The sequence below is a fragment of the Schizosaccharomyces osmophilus genome, chromosome 1, assembly GCF_027921745.1.
Source record: "Schizosaccharomyces osmophilus chromosome 1, complete sequence".
Taxonomy (NCBI): Eukaryota; Fungi; Ascomycota; class Schizosaccharomycetes; order Schizosaccharomycetales; family Schizosaccharomycetaceae; genus Schizosaccharomyces; species Schizosaccharomyces osmophilus.
The window spans coordinates 2,387,654-2,404,232 of NC_079238.1; the positions used below are offsets into that span (position 1 = coordinate 2,387,654).

At 38.7% G+C, this 16,579-nt stretch overlaps 9 protein-coding genes and 1 non-coding gene across 10 annotated transcripts; 5 read left to right on the forward strand and 5 right to left on the reverse strand.

Moving 5' to 3' along the window:
• Positions 1 to 183: 183 nt before the first annotated feature.
• On the forward strand, positions 184 to 1,140 carry SOMG_01097 (mitochondrial Mam33 family protein; the record flags this gene model as incomplete). Its single annotated transcript, XM_056179890.1, has 3 exons — positions 184 to 476; positions 579 to 732; positions 802 to 1,140. 3 exons carry the CDS (start codon positions 184 to 186, stop codon positions 1,138 to 1,140), a joined length of 786 nt encoding a protein of 261 aa, XP_056034899.1.
• A 233-nt stretch (positions 1,141 to 1,373) lies between these two features.
• Positions 1,374 to 2,889, forward strand: amo1 (nuclear rim protein Amo1; the record flags this gene model as incomplete). The annotated part of the gene is made up of 2 exons (XM_056179891.1): positions 1,374 to 1,536; positions 1,589 to 2,889. The coding sequence occupies 2 exons, from the start codon at positions 1,374 to 1,376 to the stop codon at positions 2,887 to 2,889; spliced, it is 1,464 nt and encodes a 487-aa protein (XP_056034893.1).
• Positions 2,890 to 3,335: 446 nt separating this feature from the next.
• met3 (cystathionine gamma-synthase Met3) lies at positions 3,336 to 5,162 on the forward strand (the record flags this gene model as incomplete). The annotated part of the gene is made up of 1 exon (XM_056179892.1): positions 3,336 to 5,162. One exon carries the CDS (start codon positions 3,336 to 3,338, stop codon positions 5,160 to 5,162), a length of 1,827 nt encoding a protein of 608 aa, XP_056034892.1.
• Positions 5,163 to 5,461: 299 nt separating this feature from the next.
• On the forward strand, positions 5,462 to 5,863 carry SOMG_01100 (Schizosaccharomyces specific protein; the record flags this gene model as incomplete). The annotated part of the gene is made up of 1 exon (XM_056179893.1): positions 5,462 to 5,863. The coding sequence occupies one exon, from the start codon at positions 5,462 to 5,464 to the stop codon at positions 5,861 to 5,863; it is 402 nt and encodes a 133-aa protein (XP_056035889.1).
• A 49-nt stretch (positions 5,864 to 5,912) lies between these two features.
• Positions 5,913 to 8,045, forward strand: atg9 (autophagy associated phospholipid scramblase Atg9; the record flags this gene model as incomplete). Its single annotated transcript, XM_056179894.1, has 1 exon — positions 5,913 to 8,045. The coding sequence occupies one exon, from the start codon at positions 5,913 to 5,915 to the stop codon at positions 8,043 to 8,045; it is 2,133 nt and encodes a 710-aa protein (XP_056035888.1).
• A 392-nt stretch (positions 8,046 to 8,437) lies between these two features.
• On the reverse strand, positions 8,438 to 8,963 carry naa30 (NatC N-acetyltransferase complex catalytic subunit Naa30; the record flags this gene model as incomplete). The annotated part of the gene is made up of 2 exons (XM_056179895.1): positions 8,438 to 8,771; positions 8,848 to 8,963. 2 exons carry the CDS (start codon positions 8,961 to 8,963, stop codon positions 8,438 to 8,440), a joined length of 450 nt encoding a protein of 149 aa, XP_056035887.1.
• Positions 8,964 to 9,341: 378 nt separating this feature from the next.
• Positions 9,342 to 10,571, reverse strand: zng1 (zinc chaperone Zng1; the record flags this gene model as incomplete). Its single annotated transcript, XM_056179896.1, has 1 exon — positions 9,342 to 10,571. The coding sequence occupies one exon, from the start codon at positions 10,569 to 10,571 to the stop codon at positions 9,342 to 9,344; it is 1,230 nt and encodes a 409-aa protein (XP_056035886.1).
• Positions 10,572 to 10,909: 338 nt separating this feature from the next.
• Positions 10,910 to 11,047, reverse strand: U1. The gene has a single exon (XR_008803654.1). It is a non-coding gene; the product is annotated as a small nuclear RNA U1 (small nuclear RNA).
• Positions 11,048 to 11,651: 604 nt separating this feature from the next.
• On the reverse strand, positions 11,652 to 13,004 carry gpt2 (UDP-N-acetylglucosamine--dolichyl-phosphate N-acetylglucosaminephosphotransferase; the record flags this gene model as incomplete). Its single annotated transcript, XM_056179897.1, has 1 exon — positions 11,652 to 13,004. One exon carries the CDS (start codon positions 13,002 to 13,004, stop codon positions 11,652 to 11,654), a length of 1,353 nt encoding a protein of 450 aa, XP_056035893.1.
• Positions 13,005 to 13,275: 271 nt separating this feature from the next.
• slm9 (histone H3.3-H4 chaperone, HIR complex WD repeat subunit Hip2) lies at positions 13,276 to 15,690 on the reverse strand (the record flags this gene model as incomplete). The annotated part of the gene is made up of 1 exon (XM_056179898.1): positions 13,276 to 15,690. One exon carries the CDS (start codon positions 15,688 to 15,690, stop codon positions 13,276 to 13,278), a length of 2,415 nt encoding a protein of 804 aa, XP_056035892.1.
• Between the last annotated feature and the right edge of the window lie 889 nt (positions 15,691 to 16,579).

A 16,579-nucleotide genomic window follows, 5' to 3' on the forward strand; every position in this document is an offset into this window, starting at 1 on the left:
AATAATAAAACACCTTTAGTCAAAACTTTTCTCTTTTTATACAAATGAATTAAGTTGTTTAAAACTATTATATCTTCATATTCCAATTAGTTATTCTTATTTACGATTGTATTTTCCTAACTTAATATTATACTAGCTCGTATATCCATAGGCAAATACGTCTACCATTTAGGAATAAAAGGAATGCTTAGACAGACGTTATTGACAGCTCGTGCACAAGTATTTAAACATGGATTGTCAGTAGCAAATAGAGGATTTTCTTACTTAACGCTGCTAAGGCCAAAGCGAAGGTTTACTAGTGGTATTTTGATGGAACAACTTGCTTTGAAGTTGGATTCGGAATTAGGATTTGTGAACCAGGTTTTACGAGAAACAACACCAAATAAAGAATATGAAAATGCTTTACGCTCGTTTACCATTCACGAGAATCCTCTGCTAAATTACATTGCGGCTACCAAGGAACTGGAAAATGAAAGGTATAATCATCATACTCATGTTTGGTATACAGGAGTCAAACAGACTGAATTGGGAATAAGTCTTTAGCTTTGGAGAAATTTTGTTACTAACTAGGCTTTCAGAATACGAATTACAGTTCCTGTTTACAGTGCGAGGGCTTCTTATACGGACAGAAATATTGTGAAGCAAAACGACGAAGGAGAAGAAAAAAATGGCGAATCGGATGAATTAAGCTACTTTCAGCAGTCTATACCTACTTATGTACAGATAACCAATGTACGTACCAGTTTTACTCGATGAATTCTTCAATATGGTTGTTCCTCTCCTTACTAACAACGAATATAGAATGAGGGAACTTTGATTTGTTCACTAATTTTAAATAAGGACGAGATTCTCTTTGACAGTCTTTTGTATGATCAGAATAAGGACTCGTCCGTCGCTTCTACCGATCTTGCCCAAGCGTTGAGAAAGAGTTCCAAGTATCGTGGACGTAAGGCAAACAAACTTCCTGATCTATTAAAATCTTCTCTTCTAGCATATCTGGAAGAAAATGAAATTACAGCGCAAGTCATAAGGGCGTTGATTTCAAGAATCTGGCGTAAGGAAAATCTGTCATACAAATCATGGCTAGAAAATATTTTACGCTACGTTTTATTTCAAGATCCTTCTAAGTCAGCAAGTTAGACCTCGATTTTCTAGCCCAATGGCTACCTCCCTAAATTACCATTATATGGAAAGCCTGTTTGTTACCTCATGCACAGACTACCAAACACAGTGAATGCGATGTACTTGGTGTGGCACCTAGAATAGAAACGAAATAGTCGGGTGTTTTTTATTTATATCGTCTACATTTTTTTTAAAGTTCTTATCCTGTAAGACTTCTGGTTTTTGTTGGTATTATCTGCAATAATGGCAGTATGCAAATTCTTTTTGGAGAGTATGGATTCTATTCTAAATTTCTATTGCTAATCAAGGAAGATCGCTGCCGTAATGGAAGCAATTGTAGATTTGAGCATGTATATCCTCATTTAAAGCCTGGTACGAGTTCGTACATTTTTCGTTCTGAAAACGCGGCACCCCGTATGTCTTAAAAGTTTAATGTTCTTTTAAATGATTAGCTAACATGAAGCAGCTAAATGGGCAGAAGGAAAACATTTGAAGAGGGCCGAATTGGATCGGTATCTTCCTATAGCTAAAACTGCTGGCTTCATTTCTACAAACTTGGAAACGGAAAAGCCTTTATGGCCATTAACGTGTTATGGTGTAAAGGATTTTTTCCCTTCGTTATACAATGGCGATGTTTCTCCAGAGGAACTGAGATTGTGGTTTTATCAAGCACGAGCAGTTAATGCGATTCCTCAGTATGAGCAACGTCAAACAGAACTAGTAAATGACATTAATCATAAGCAAAAGACTGCTTTGACAAATCGCGAAGGTGCTGTTAATGAAATGAGAAACCGATTAGTGGGCAAGACGGGAGCAAAATCCATATTTGATACGACACCAATTAACAACACGTTGCCAAATAATAATGCTTCTTTTGGTCCATTTTCAAACCAAAACAAAAATCCGTTTACTAGTTCGACTCCTGCATTCGGATTTCAACAGAATCAACCGACAAACAGTGGGTTCGGCGGTACGAGTGCCACTCCTACTACGTCTGCATTTGGTAGTCAAGTTAATGCTTCCCCATTTGCTTCTAGTAATAATACGCCAGCAGTTCCTAGTTCGTTTTCTGGTGGTGGATTTGCCCAGAACGCACCGAGTCATCCTCAATTTGGTGTTAGCGGCTTTGCAAACCAAGCTCCTTCATCATTCGGTGGTTTTTCTAATAATCAGCAACCGGCCTTTGGTCAATCATTGTTTGGTCAACCTAGTCCTTTTCAAACTCAAGCAAATAGCTCTGTAAATACGCCAAAGGCTTTTGAACAGCCCAAAAATCCTACCAGTCCTTCTCCTTTTGGTACCCCCAATGCGCCGGTGTTTGGACAAACAGCTTTTCAACAGCCGACTAATCCGGTATTGCAAAATACTCAAGTGCAAAACGATGCACCCAGTGGATTTCAAGATCCAAACCAAGGCCAAAGTCCATCAAGCATCTTTGGTTCGTTTCAAAACACAAATACTGCACCTTCTGGTTTTGGTACGGGAGGCCAGAATCAGCAATTTGGATTTGCTCAAGCGGCCACAGATCAAGGTCAAGGACTAACGAACAGTAGTTTTATGAACAAACCTGCTGGTAATAATAGTTTTGGTTTTCAACAACAGTCATCTGCTCCAAGCTTTCCTTCAGCTTCTTCTACTATGCATACAAACACAAAAGCGTCTGAAGTACCTTCTAATTTTCCACCGGAATTTATTCAGCAATTTCAAGCAGCTGAATTTACATTGGGGAAAATCCCTACTGTACCACCACCACCGCAAATGTGTTAGTTTTGATTGGAACTTGGGAAATAGACAGTTGGAAACAAATTGAAGATCTGATTACAAGAAAATGTATTTGATATCGTGTCGGAAGATGTATAGTATACTACAATAATAGTAACCTCATAAGAACATAACTTTTCATTATCATAAAGGAGTGTTTTGGCGCCTCATATTTTATTTCTATTGATTTAATGCTCATTTACACTAATACTGAAATGCTTATAAATAATGTTGTTATTATCTCTCGGTTCATCTATATTTAAGTAGACTACATAATTGGTCATAATAGGAAGTCCTTCGATGAGTTATACTTTCCACTACAAAACTCCCTTGTATTTTAATTTCGGGCTTTTTCGTTTTATAAAGCAGTAGAGGTTTAGTACTTTGAAAAATATTGAGTCTCTTCACCTGCTTAATTGGAAAAGTAGTAGTCAAGTAAGCAATTTGCAATTATGAGTTTAAACTTATCATACCTTGTTAATCCTCCTACCGAAACTGGATCATCAATTCCTGCTGATACCGACCATGCCATATCTGTAACTCTACCAACATGGCAAGCTAACGTTGGATATGAAGAAGGGGATCCTGACGTTGCTACAAGGATGCAGACAGGCTATCCTAGATTTTTTATAAATACGTTTATTAAGGAGTGTGCTGCCAAAATAAAAAGGTTACCTGAAGTTCAAAAGCTAAACTTGAGTAATTATGATACAATGCTTTACCCGTCCATGGCGATTGCTCAGCAATGTGTCGAGTTTATAGCTAAGAAAGCGCAATTGGAACCATCAACTCTTCCTATGGTTGATGCTTCTCAATCTTTAAAGTCACATCTGAAGACTCTAGGATCTCATCATAATAAGGACATTCATATCCCTGATGTCTTTGCTGTTTTATTTCCTTCCGATCGGTTTAGCGTAGCTAAGCAGTTTTGGCAGCATACTGGTGAAGGTATTTCCAGCCGAAGAGCTGCTTGCTTTTTGCAGGCATTCCAGTTAATTCAAATTGTTGCAAAAGAGGGCTCCTATAAACAATCGTTATTACATCTAAAAAGCAAAAGTAGAAGCAGATATGCTTCTACTCATGATATGGAAGCGTTACAAAGTTGGATGAGTGACGATAATCAGTCAAATGAAGCTGAAATGACCGATTTAAGCCGTTACCTAGAGGAGCGATATGGCCGTAACTTAGATTTAAGCTTGGCAACTTCCGCCAAAATTGTTTTAAGAAGGCGAATTGCTGGAACTCTCGAAGAGGAAGTTGACTTGAAAAAGACCCTTCCCAATGAAAAAGAAAGCGAGTTGAGACAGATTCAAGGCTTGACCCATGAAGATGTATATCTTTTCCCTACTGGCATGAGCTCCATTTACAATGCTCATCGCATCCTTAGAAATGTATTGAATGGTACCAGGAAAAGCGTTTGTTTTGGATTTTGTTATGTTGATACTTTAAAAATTTTAGAGAAATGGGGAGCTGGCTGTTATTTTTACGGACTCGGCAACGCTTCTCAGCTGGACGAATTTGAAAAACTCTTGGAAAGTGGAGAAAAGGTTTTGGGCCTATTCTGTGAATTCCCTTCTAATCCTTTATTAAATACTCCTGATCTTGTTCGTATTCGACACCTTGCAGACAAGTATGACTTTGCCGTTGTTGTGGATGAAACAATTGGAAATTTCCTAAATGTGGAAGTGCTTCCCTATGCTGATATGGTTGTAAGCAGCTTGACGAAAATATTTAGTGGAGACAGTAATGTCATGGGTGGTAGCTTAGTTTTGAATCCATTAAGCCGTTTATATGGAAAATTGAAGGAGGGAATGGCGAAATTGTATGAGGATAACTTCTATGATGAGGACGCGTTAACCTTGGAGAGAAACAGCCGTGATTTCGCCGACAGATCTAAGGTCATAAACCAAAACGCTGAGGTTATATGTGAATTATTACGGAAGAGTCCGAAAGTGAAGCAGCTATACTATCCCAAATACAATCCTTCTTCAAACAACTACGAAACTTGCAAAAGAAAGAATGGTGGTTACGGAGGATTATTATCCGTTGTTTTTCATGATCCATCCAATGCACGACGCTTTTATGATCACATTGGTGTTGCAAAGGGGCCTTCTCTAGGAACCAACTTTACATTGGCTTCTCCCTATACTATCATCGCTCACTATCAAGAATTAGATTGGGCCGAAGAGAACGGCATCAATAGAAACCTGGTCCGTATTAGCGTTGGCATGGAACCAAAAAAGCATCTATCCGCAGTATTCTCAGAAGCTCTAGACTAGCGCAACTATACGTTTACTTATTTTTCTACATGATAGTGTCTTATGAACGAAATGAATGTAATAATGTTAAAATCCTTAAACCTATTATGATGATGCCTTCAATATTTGACATTTAATGATGGATGTTTGAATGATTTAGTTAATTTTTTTACTAGCAATTATTATCGTAATAAAATAAAAATAAAAATAAAAAAAAGATTTCCTATTTTTCAGTTGTTTAATTGACGGGGTACCACATTCATCTCTCCTCCATTTTGGATTCTGATTTCAGCGGTACCTTTCTCGTTATTACTTTAGAAATGCCAGATTCGGACCCAAATACACCTCCAGTTTCAAGGCAATATGAGCCTGAATTATTGTCTGAATATCCTTCTTTAGTTTTTGAGAATCACCTACTCACCTCACCTACTAGTCCTACAGAGGAAGTACGCGGCAGTTCTTCATACTACAAGCGTTCTCGGCGCTTAAAAAATGAAGAAGCAACTATAGAAGATGATAATGATAGCACTGTAAGACTCATAGACACAGAGCTAGAAGAACTGTCTCCTGGTGGTGAACTAATACATTGTTCCTGTCACTTGCTTAGTAGTGTTTGTACCCAGTTACAGACCAATGTGGATAAACTGAACGAAAGCCATAAAAAAGCGTTAAAGCGTATAGAACAATTGGAAGAAATTGTTGAAGAATTAAGAAGAAGGTAAAAGTCGCCAATGAAAGAACAAAGGATTGACTTTTTTGACGAATGAAAATATGTATTATTTACCAAGGCGAAAGGAATTGCTGTTAAAAGCAGCCGGGGATATAGAGGCACAGGATGATATTCCTAATCATCCTGAAACATTGGAAGCGTGGCAGGAGTCTCTAGACAGTGATGATGAAAATCCTTTACTACGTTCAACCATTGAGCAACATTCGACGACGGGACCTTCGAACTCAGCATCTAAAGGAACTTTAAATGATCCAAGGTTTGGCACCAAAAAGTATTCTGAATTATCGGAGACTAGCGAAACCAATAATCCTACGAGTTTTGAGTCTTCAGCACAGCAAACAGTAAAACCAAAACATGGCATTCGTTCTGTCGAAAATTATATGAACCGTCAACCTCCAGCTGTTTCGTCCTCGATGAGGGCTTCTTCCTCGCCAAACGAAGGACTTGGAAAAACCGACAGGGACAAAGTATCAACTGCATATCCAAATAAATCAGTACAAATTCAACTTCCAAGGAATGAGTTTTCTGGTGCAAGGACTTTATGGAATCGTTTAAGTCCTCATGATCGTGTTCTTTGGCGCTGGGCGAATGTTGAAAACTTAGACAACTTTCTGCAGCAAGTGTATTCTTTTTACATCGGAAAAGGATTCTCATGTATGTTTGTTCAAAGGTTGTTTCAGATTTTAACCATATCATTTGTTATTGGCTTCACTACCTTTATTACTAGCTGCATCGACTGGTCTGCGGTAATTCCCCGTGGATCTTTGGCTAACGCTACGAAGTCGCATTGCATTGCCCAAATGTCTCCTTTGGATACACTTTTTCTGTGGCTGTTTATGAGTTTTTTGGTTGCTCTGTGGATATATTACCTTACTGACATCCCAAGGTTATGGCATATTCGAGAATTTTTCATTCATGCGCTAAAGGTTTCAAGTACAGATATGGCAACCGTATCATGGCAGCGGGTATTGTATCGTTTGTACAAGCTAAGAAACGTGAATGCTTTAACCGCTGAAGATGGTCGAGTGGTATCTCTTTATAATATGAAACGTTTAGATGCACAAGCAATTACAAATAGAATTATGAGAAAAGAAAACTATTTTATTGCTTTAATCAATAACGACGTTATTGATCTTGAGTTACCTCTTTTGAGAAAAAGGATACTCACACACACAACTGAGTGGAATATTAATTGGTGTATTTTTAATTTCGTTTTTGATGACCAAGGTCAAATACTTGAGACATTTAGAAACGTTAATTCTCGAAAGCGCCTTGCAGAGGAGCTTGGACGTCGCTTTATCGTAGCTGGGTTTTTAAATTGCTTATTCTCTCCTATCGTTGCCGTGTACTTGTTGGTGCATAACTTTTTTCGATACTTTGATGAATTTCATAAGAATCCTAGTTTACTGGGGATACGAAGGTATACACCTTTAGCCTTATGGACGTTTCGCGAATACAATGAACTCCCCCACGTTTTCGATGAGAGAATCAGTAAAAGTTATGAATATGCTTCCCATTATGTATCCCAATTTCCTGATTTCAATGTTATCAGATTCGTAAAGTATGTTTCCTTCATACTTGGAAGCTTCACAGCCGTACTGGTGATAATGACCCTTTTTGACCCAGAAATAATGATGACATTTGAATTGACAAAGGATCGTACCGTCATATTTTACTTGGGTATATTTGGTTCTCTAATTGCTGCTCTGCGTTCTTTGATTCCGGATGAAACGCTTGTTTTCGATCCAGAAAAGGCTTTACGTAAAGTAGCTTATTTCACTCATTATCTGCCAGAATGGTGGCAGAGAAACATGGATAGCAAATCCATTCAGCAAGAATTTTGCTCCCTGTATACCTATAGAATAGTTAATGTTCTATGGGAGATTCTGGGGATTCTCTTGACTCCTATATTGCTTTTTTTTACCTTCCCTGCATGCAGTCAAGAAATAGTAGACTTTTTTAGAGAGCATACTGTGCATGTTGAAGGGGTTGGGTATGTTTGCAGCCATGCTGTATTTCAGTCTGATCCTCAATATGGCTCAGTAGCAGCGATGGTTAATTCTCGAAAAATAAATGCTACTTTTCAGAACAAACCTGAGATGTCGAGAATAAATTTTTTACAGAACTTGAATCCTAAAGTGACTGAACAAACTTCTGATGAGTTCTTGGATTAACTTGCTTTTACATGGCATTTTCCCGTACAACATATTCAATTGGGAAGCGTATATATGCAGGGTGATCATTACTACACTCAAGGGTTTTCAAGCTTTTTTATGAGTCCTTGTGTCTTTTTTAATAATTATATCCTTCCTGGCGTCATGTCTAGCTACGTTTATGATGGTTTTTTTTTTTTTTTGTTTTACGCAACTAATAATATGATTTTTATGACTTTAAATAAAGTAATATAGGCTTTGATAATCACGGTAAGATGCAAAGAGAACATCAATACATTAAAATCATAGCTGGATATCATGTGCTTAATTACATATCTAGTTTTTTATTCTCTTGTATACAAATTGATGAGTATTCCTTTCACAGTAACCATTCCTGCTTCTGTATAGTGGCATTAAGGGTATAATATATAGCGAAACGCATCTGTACCGTTCAAATAATATCGGTAGAGCCTTTTGTACCTGCAAAAGCCTAGTCGTTCATAGAAAGACATTGCTGCATCATTATCTACTTCAGTTTCTAAAACAATTTCTTGGGCACCCTTTTCGATCATGACATTTAAACTCGCCTTTGTTAGTAGAGTTGCAATACCCTTTCCTCGGTGAGAATCTTTGACGGCCAGCATAGCGATATAGCCTCGAAGACTTTGTCCACGATGAATATCTTGTTTGCTTATAACAGCACCAACCATCTGCCCATCGAGCAAAGCAACAAAATTGTATTCAGGCCTAAACAAAAGACATGTAAGTTTACAGCAACAAGTCGAGATAACTTGGAAAGATGAATTCCTAGTTTGAAGCTTACCATTGATGCACGAAATACCGATACACATATTTGCTATAAGGCTCACTTAAATCTTTTTTTATAAGTTGGCAGACTTCTTCCAAATATTTATGATGATAGGGAACAATATCAACCATTGCTAAAATTGAGTTTCGTCAGCCAAAACGGCAGTTTGGCAGTGTCATTGAGATATTTTGTAATACATTTGAGTCACACCAAGCATGTACTACTTTACCTTTGTAAAGAGAATTACAAGTAGCAGCTTCTTATATGAATAAAGGATAAAGGAATAAGGCTACTTCTTTATTCATTGAGTTTAGATCAAAGGAAAATGTGTTTCCCGGCATCGTATTAGCAAGCATAGTTCAAATGATAGATGGCAAAGGCAGCACAGCATGTCAAAGAGTTTCCAACAAAATAAAATACTGTTTATTAATTTACTATAGATAACTATCGAAGAATTGATGGACATAACGATCTGCCATGAGTTAAATAATAGAGTCAAGACATTCTTTCTATGCCAAAAATGGGGGGATGCGATTAAGATTCTTGCCGATTAAAACAGTAATAGGTTTCAGCTCTGCACCAGAATCTAGTTTTGCAGGCTTTGGTAGAGGTAATACTTCAAAAACTTCACGGACTCCCTGCATTACATGCCACGAACCATCTTCCTTCTCAAGTAAGGCTTTGCTTCGATATATCATATATTCTTCGCCTTCACCAGTTTCTAAACAGAACCATAAAATTCCGCGTATCCATTGTAGCCATCGTTCATAAACATCAGCAGACATCCTCCTTGGTAGTTCAAATGTCCGACTTGTTATACTAGTTACAGGCGTCTTACTCGTACATACTTTGTCATGTCCAACATCATGGCAATTGTGAGTATGGGGAGTCGAAGGAACCAGAAACTTTTGAAAGTCCTCGCTTTCTCGATATGCGTTCAGGTTCAGGATTTCTTGAATATCGTGAATCCGCCCATAGCTTGTTTCACAAACCTTGGCGAGGGGATTGATGGAGCGGACAACATGGTAAATTCGCTCTAGTTCTGTCGTGTCTACTTTATCTGTTTTGTTTAGGACAAGACAATCAGCATGGCTGATCTGAATGCTACCTATTTCGGTGCTATCGTTGAGGATGTTGTCAAGGTTTTGACAATCGATCACCGTTACAACACCGTCCAGCTGTACATCGCTACCCAATGCATCGTCGAGCCAAAACGTCTGGGCTAAGGGACCTGGATTGGCAACCCCGGTGGTTTCAATCACTATGCTGTCAAACTTTCCTTTCTGCTCCATCAGTTGTTCGATTGCTTTGATACCACTGTCTTTCACAGTACAACACATACACCCGTTCGATAGACTAACCCATTCTTCATAAAGCTCTTCTCCACCAGCTTCTTCCATTAAGTTTCGTTCTAAGTCACCGGAGTCTCCGACTTCGTTCATTAAGACGGCGACTCGCTTTCCCTGCGCATTTTCAAGAATGCATTTCAACAGGGATGTTTTCCCTGCACCTAAGAATCCAGTCAAAATCGTCACGGGAACTGGTTTATAACCGACATTCCCTTGATCAGACTTTGATGGTGAACTTTCGTTTCCAATACCTGAAGCAACAGCTTCCTTTCCAATGGCGTCAAGCTCCTTTTCGTCAAGGCATGCTGGTTCTTTATTTCGTTGTAATTCATCCTTACCGATGACTGATTCATCCACTAGCAACGGAGGTTCCTCTGTTTCTTTGGACATGGCTTCCTTTTACAGATAGTGTAGGGAAAAGAACGAACGAATCTTATGAATCTTACTTACCTATAGAAAGTCTATCAAATATACATTTACCAACAAATACATACTCCCTGGTATTCTCAACAGAGTAAAAAGCACACAGTACCCATTACTATTTTAGAAACATACAATTACAAATCTCATTCACTGTATCCATCTATTCTCATACTACTATTACTGAAGCTCAAAGGGATTGAATTTCAGCATCAACTGCAATTCAGCATGCCAAAGCTAACTCTAGGAAACAATAACTCCATTTCACACAACATTGTCATGAGAATTAGAGAAAATGTCTCCTTAACAGAGACGAACTCAAAAATGATGCACTCGAATCTGACCGTAGCCAGTCCGCAACTGTTCGTCAGAGCTAAAGTGCAATGCAAAGACAAACAGCTGAGCTTCCACAATTCTTGAGCTGCGAAAACCCGTGCCAGGTAAGTAAAGAACAAGAAGTGTAAAAACATTAATTTATACCATCTTAACGTAAAAAGCAGTCACAAAGTAGTCACGTATATCATAATATGATATTTTATTGTTACGGAACCCTATGGAGAGCCGATGACCCCCCATTCGGTACTTTGTTTGGGGTAGGGAATTCATTTCCTTCCTGGCAGGAATACTTGGGGGTGGAATATGGGCACATGTATGTGCTTTGTTTCATTGAGAACGAAAGGCAGTACTCCAAAAAAAAGGAATTGTATATATATATTTATCTATATAAAGTAATAAAATTGAAAATAAACATAAAGGAGAATTTTTCAAATAATAAATAAAAGAATCGAAGTTTATAAGGAGTATTCATAAAGTACATCTTGACAATTGCTATTGAATCCAAGTACGAGGGGCATGAAAGCCTCCATGGAAAGAAAAGAAAGACTTGATGAAGTGTAGCAGATCGATCCTTTTGGAGATCCTTCGCTGTCACATAAACTATATACTATATTTTGACAGAACGGGAACTCCAACAAACGAAGGTCAAACTCGTTGCAGCTGCAGCCAAAAAAATGAAGCTCCAATATTATGTAGGAAAACTTAGCCGACGTGTTAGATATTGTCTTGAGGATACACTAATGGAGCGAACCCATGTCGTATAATCAAGCCAAACAAGCCAACAGCGAGTTGGATTCCCATGATGCAAAGTGTTAAGTGATCTTCTCGCATAGGACCGAAATGATATAAAACGAAGTTGATGATTGTGAAATTTGTGCATCTAGTAGGCCTCTTCGTTTTATGATCCCAGTCAACACGAATAAGACGAAATGCTTCGAATACACGTATCGTTAGTAACGTTTTGGTAGGCAAAGGGACTCCTTCAGTAAATACCGTGTAAGAATTTTCTAGCAATCCGGTTTTCACGTTCAAGCGAGGGAGACGATGGCGAGGACATTCAACAAAACCAAATAACTGGGGTACTGAGAGTATAAAATTAAAGATCTGTGGGATGAAGAACAGCATTAACGTCTTGGAAAAATGTCCCAGAATACCCACAACAGCTAAAACCATTCCGGCGAAATAGCAAAACGTGTCTCCGACAAATACACGGGAAGGCCACCAATTGTATTTTAGTAAACCGGCAGTGACTCCAAGTAAAGGAAGGATGAGATAGATGGATAGAAGATGAGCACGCACAGCTTCAGGGTTGCTTGGGTGAAAGACGTAAATTAAGTCGTTGCAAAGGACGACGAGACCTATCACAAATGATTGCCCCGCCTCCACGCCGTTCACGCCTGCAATAATGTTGATACTATTTGGACAGAAAATAGCAACCGCTGCCATGTAAATATAGTACAGAAATCCCAAATCTACGACAGTGCGTTGAAAAAATGGACGTAAAAGAGTGGGAACGGACACATAAGTGACTCCATAATCAACATAGTAAACTACTAGTAAAGGAATGGCCGCGATTGCTGGGAGAAAGAACTTATGGCGCCAACGAATATCAAATAAGTCGTCAAATATACCAAGTAAAGAAATCGATAAAATGGAAATAACAGCAGATAAGTAAGCTCCTAGCTGGTCATGAGGAAACTGGACCTCAGCTACGGAAGTGTATCCGTCACTCAAGACTCCGAGTGGATTGTCTTGCTGGTTTCGAGATCGTTCAGGGACCAAGTACTTGTAAAATAGGACCGGGATAAATAATATCATGCACATGAAATACACCATTGCAGAAACGGCTCCCATGGTTTCCGGAATCACGCGCTTCTCTACCTTGTTCATGTCTTTTCCTGAAAATCCTCGACGTATGAAAGCCGCTCCAACGCGAGGAATGAAAAACGCCGTTGCTTTATACGCAAGCACAGATAATCCTATATTGGAAAGCAGTGGTGAATGCTTTTGGCTTGCCATCAGTAAAAGGCCAAGGGCCCATATTCCTAGGCTAATAATCTTGCTCATTTCAATTAAATTATTGTTTTAAAGATAAAGGGACTTATACATGTGCTTTCCTCCACTAAATCTCTACTCTTTCATATGTAAGAACTAATACTAGGTCTGCCGTAAACGCTACCTTTATATGCTACTGGTTAATGCAAAGTGGTGTCAAATGGATGAATCGTACTCGCAAAAGCTCCGTATTATAAGAAAGGAAACTAATTGTAGCAAAAAAAAAAGTCAATATGTATTTTCTGTCTAAAATTATATACAAGATAAATAAATAAATTAGCGTTTAGGCAGGGATATGTTCTAGCAGGTAAGAGTATTGAGAAGTAATCCTTTGGATTTCTCTATGTTTTGCCGTATGTAATATGATTTCCTTGAGTAGTGATCGCTTGTTTAAAGAAGAAGAAATGAAAGGATTCCAAATACGATCGCCGATTTTTACGGGAGTGGTGCAGCTTAAAGGGACTCGCAAGGGACCAAGTAGTTCACGACATAATTCATCCATTTTATCCTTCATTCCTTCCTCGGCAATTCGATTCGCATATAATAAAAGATTTTCATGAAAGTCAAACTTCAAACTTAGCTTTTCAGAACTCATAAGACGGTTTTCAAGATGCCGAATACTCACAACCATTTCGTAATTATCATAACCTTGACGGAGCATAGAGGCTTTAACAGTTCTTTGCAAGAATCTTCCTCTTCCAGCTTTGATAATTTCTTCATCCGTACATCGCTCTAAGAAGCTCATCGCACTTTCTTCTCGAGAATCTGTAACAAGTGAACCCCAGTACTGACTACCTATCATCCACCATCCTTCACTAACCCGTAGCCAGGAGCTCGTAATTGGACTGTATGCAAAAGCGTTTCCATCACTCATGACTGCAATTGGGGTACCCGTATCAGTTACAAACAACTGCTCTAATGAAGGACCTTTTGCAACTTTTGAATTTGAAAAATTCGCATGAAACAGCGGAAGCATACTAACAGGATTATGAACTGCCTTAGAGGAAATCACATCCCATGTGTAAAGTAAGCCATTGGAAGCTACACAGCATAGGTAGGATTCACAGCATTCCAAAAAGCATGGTGTCGAACCTACAACAAGAGGCGGCAACAGAAGTCTTCCATGAGGGCTAAAAACATGAACCGAAGCGTCTTCTGTTCCCGCAGCCCAAAACTTTTTCGTACCATTCGCAAGGACCACTGAAGAAGAAAGATATGTCACCCAGTCGGGATTGTTTTCGCCCTCATTCCCTGTATAGCATTCTATCTTTGTACATTCCTGATGATTTCTAATCCGCATTGTCCCGAAGGATTTAGTAATTTCCCATTTCGGTTTTACCAAAGGATTGCCGATACGGATTTGTGAAAACAATGTTGCTGGGTGAATCGATGCAGGGCGTAGAGTAACCTTTTTCTTAAGTACTTTTCTTTTCTTTACAGATGGAGGTGAAGAAGGGGGAGAACGGACTTTTGGGACCTCGGTGGTTGTATTTGGTAAGGGCGCAGAAACTATAACAGTGGGCTCTAATGTGTTTTTGGGTCCATATGGCTTTTTCAAAAAGTTGCAGTTTGATAAGTCTTCTGGATATTCAATTTGATCCATCTTTGGACCAAATTCAGACTCTTCAAACCTCAATAAACAAATATGTCCATCTAATGACACTCCGTAGAGTTCAAACCCGCTATTCGACCATTGTATGTCACAAAAGGCAGCAAGTGTAATGTTTTTAATGACGAGTACTGGACGTGCGCATGCTGTGTTCCAAATGCAAATACATCCGTCGTGGGCCGCACTAGCTATGACTGATTTTTGAAATGGATCACTGAACAAATAGGGATTGAATGATGTGCATTCTAAAGACTCTTGATGGCCAACCAAGCTGATGTCGAATGTCCACGAGTCTCGTTGAACAATAGCAATTACGTTTATTCCTTCATTTATAGCATTGACTGCGGCAATGTGGGCTCCATCAGGAGACCAGCTTAAACGAAGATAACGGCTGTTAATGGGCATATGTTCAAAAGGCTTAGAGATGTTTTTCTCCAGAGCAAATGTTGCTAATCTCCAAATTTTCAAAGAGCGGTCTAAACTATGTGATGCCAGATATTGGCTTAGAGGATCAAAGGCAAGCCCGCAAATAAAAGAATGGTGTCCGTCTATCACTTTTAAAAGACTGTATTCAAAGACTTTATTATAGTTTGAGTGCTTCTTTTCAGTGGACGAATTTTCGGGCCCTTCCTCCATCTGAGATTCCAGCTTTTCTGTGGTATGGCCATTCTCAGACATATTTGGCATTTCTTTTTCTTTACGCAAATAAATAGATATGCTCTTCCACGCCGTCGCCAGCAAGTTAGCTTGTTGACTCCAGCAAAGTTCGTAGGCAGGCCCAGCGATCGTTTGCAAAGGCGAATCCCATGTCTCTACTTCATAAAGGAACGTTCCGTCTTCCGTAGCAATTCCGAGGTATCGACCATCCTTTGAAAATCGGACGCATGTCACGGGAGCTGGGAATTGTAGTTTAGCGGAAAAGCACTCTTCTGTTAAAGCGTTTACGTTTTCGTTGGATGAAATCTCAGGAAAAAAGGTAGTTGGTAAAATATGAACAAAATTTACTCCTGCAATCGCTATATATATTTCTGAAGACGTAATAGAATACAAAGGCTGGGTTTCTTTCAATCTAGCAGCATAAAGTCGCATGTTGAGCTTTACATCGGCGGTGCCTTCAAATTTTATTGAATGGCATGTAAAGGAGCCTATGAACTCGATGAGTTTGAGCCGACCGGTTTAGGCTTTGCTTTCGTTTGTTGGGCGTTCGTTATAATAGTTGTGAGTGTAAAATTCCCTGTCCACTATGTTGTAAGGGATTTGAAAGAAATGTAGTTTATTCAGGGAATGGCTCGTTAGAGAAGTGCCGATTTCGATATCAGATGGTGGACCAGCGGCGTAACGACGAACACTCTATGCACGGTTAATATTCATCAGAGATCGATTATTGCTACACGGTATTATGAAGGAAGAAATTTTTTTTTTTTTTTTTTTTTATACTGTTGCTGTCCCTACTAGAATCGCATACACATATTTACGTAAAGAAGAATAGAACCCGCAAGAAAGTAAAAAGAACAAAGAAACACTAGATTCTATTAAAAAAGATATTTTGAACCCTCATAACTCATATGAAACCAAAACCCATATAGCAAATGAAAAGGAAGAAGTGCGAGTAAACACAAAATTGTAAGCTATACAAACGAAATAAAACAACCAACGTTGAAGAATGACAAAGCCATAAAACAATTTGGTAAGCAATTGATACCAAGTAGTGTGAATACACCAAATCCAAATTCAGAAAGCGCTATAGTTATTTACATATTCATCTCATGGATTAGTGAGAGTTTTGAACCATGGATAACTCACGTGAAAGGTAAAGTAGTCGTAAAGAGAAACTTTTTTTTTTTTTCTATGTGAATACATTATTTTCAAGGCAAAACAAAAAAGAACGAAGCAGAAATGTATAAGAATGTCGACTCTTCGGACGAAATATAAGTACAAGAGAAACAAAATCATCAATGTTTGAATGATGTTTTATGGG